At 35.6% G+C, this 559-nt stretch overlaps 1 protein-coding gene across 1 annotated transcript in view; it reads left to right on the plus strand.

Annotated features, from left to right (window-relative positions):
• The window catches only part of LOC107738379 (mitochondrial fission factor homolog B-like), a 9811-nt gene that overhangs the window by 2819 nt on the left and 6433 nt on the right, over positions 1-559 (plus strand). Inside the window, exon 2 of the mRNA XM_016550133.1 lies at positions 152-281. Within this exon, the coding sequence (XP_016405619.1) occupies positions 152-281 (130 nt within the window). The remainder of the gene's footprint in view (positions 1-151; positions 282-559) is intronic.

Raw genomic sequence — 559 nt, forward strand, 5'->3', positions numbered from 1 at the left:
TTGAATCGCTATAGAAATCGCGATTCATTCGATTCTTAGCGTTTTAAATCGATTACTGTCCGAAATCGACGATTCACGATTCAAAAATCCATGTTTCAAGATCGATGCATTGCATCGTCAGGGTTTGTAATCGATGCATCGAGAAACCGAGTGAATCGTTACACCCCTACTTGTAATGTGTCACAGAGTCCACTGCGAAGGTCTTACAGTGACCAGGCCTTTGGTCGAACCCCACCTGGAACCCCCACACACTCCAGACAAACACTCCGCTCCCAGTCTCCGTAAGTCCAATTCACTGTTTACTAGTTTACTTAGCACTCTGTGGGAATCATATTATTATAGAGTTATAATGCTCTGTCATATACGAAGAAGCTGACAAGTATTATTGACCAGAATGAAAGTACACAATATATATATATATATATATACACACACACTTTACATAATATAAGAGTGTGTACGGTGTATATTTATTATGCGATTTATTATAATACAAACACATGCATGTATATATTTAAGAAAAATATGTTATGTTTATATATTAAATATATTAAATATA

The sequence above is a fragment of the Sinocyclocheilus rhinocerous genome, unplaced genomic scaffold, assembly GCF_001515625.1.
Source record: "Sinocyclocheilus rhinocerous isolate Xijiao unplaced genomic scaffold, SAMN03320098_v1.1 scaffold2389, whole genome shotgun sequence".
Lineage (NCBI taxonomy): Eukaryota > Metazoa > Chordata > Actinopteri > Cypriniformes > Cyprinidae > Sinocyclocheilus > Sinocyclocheilus rhinocerous.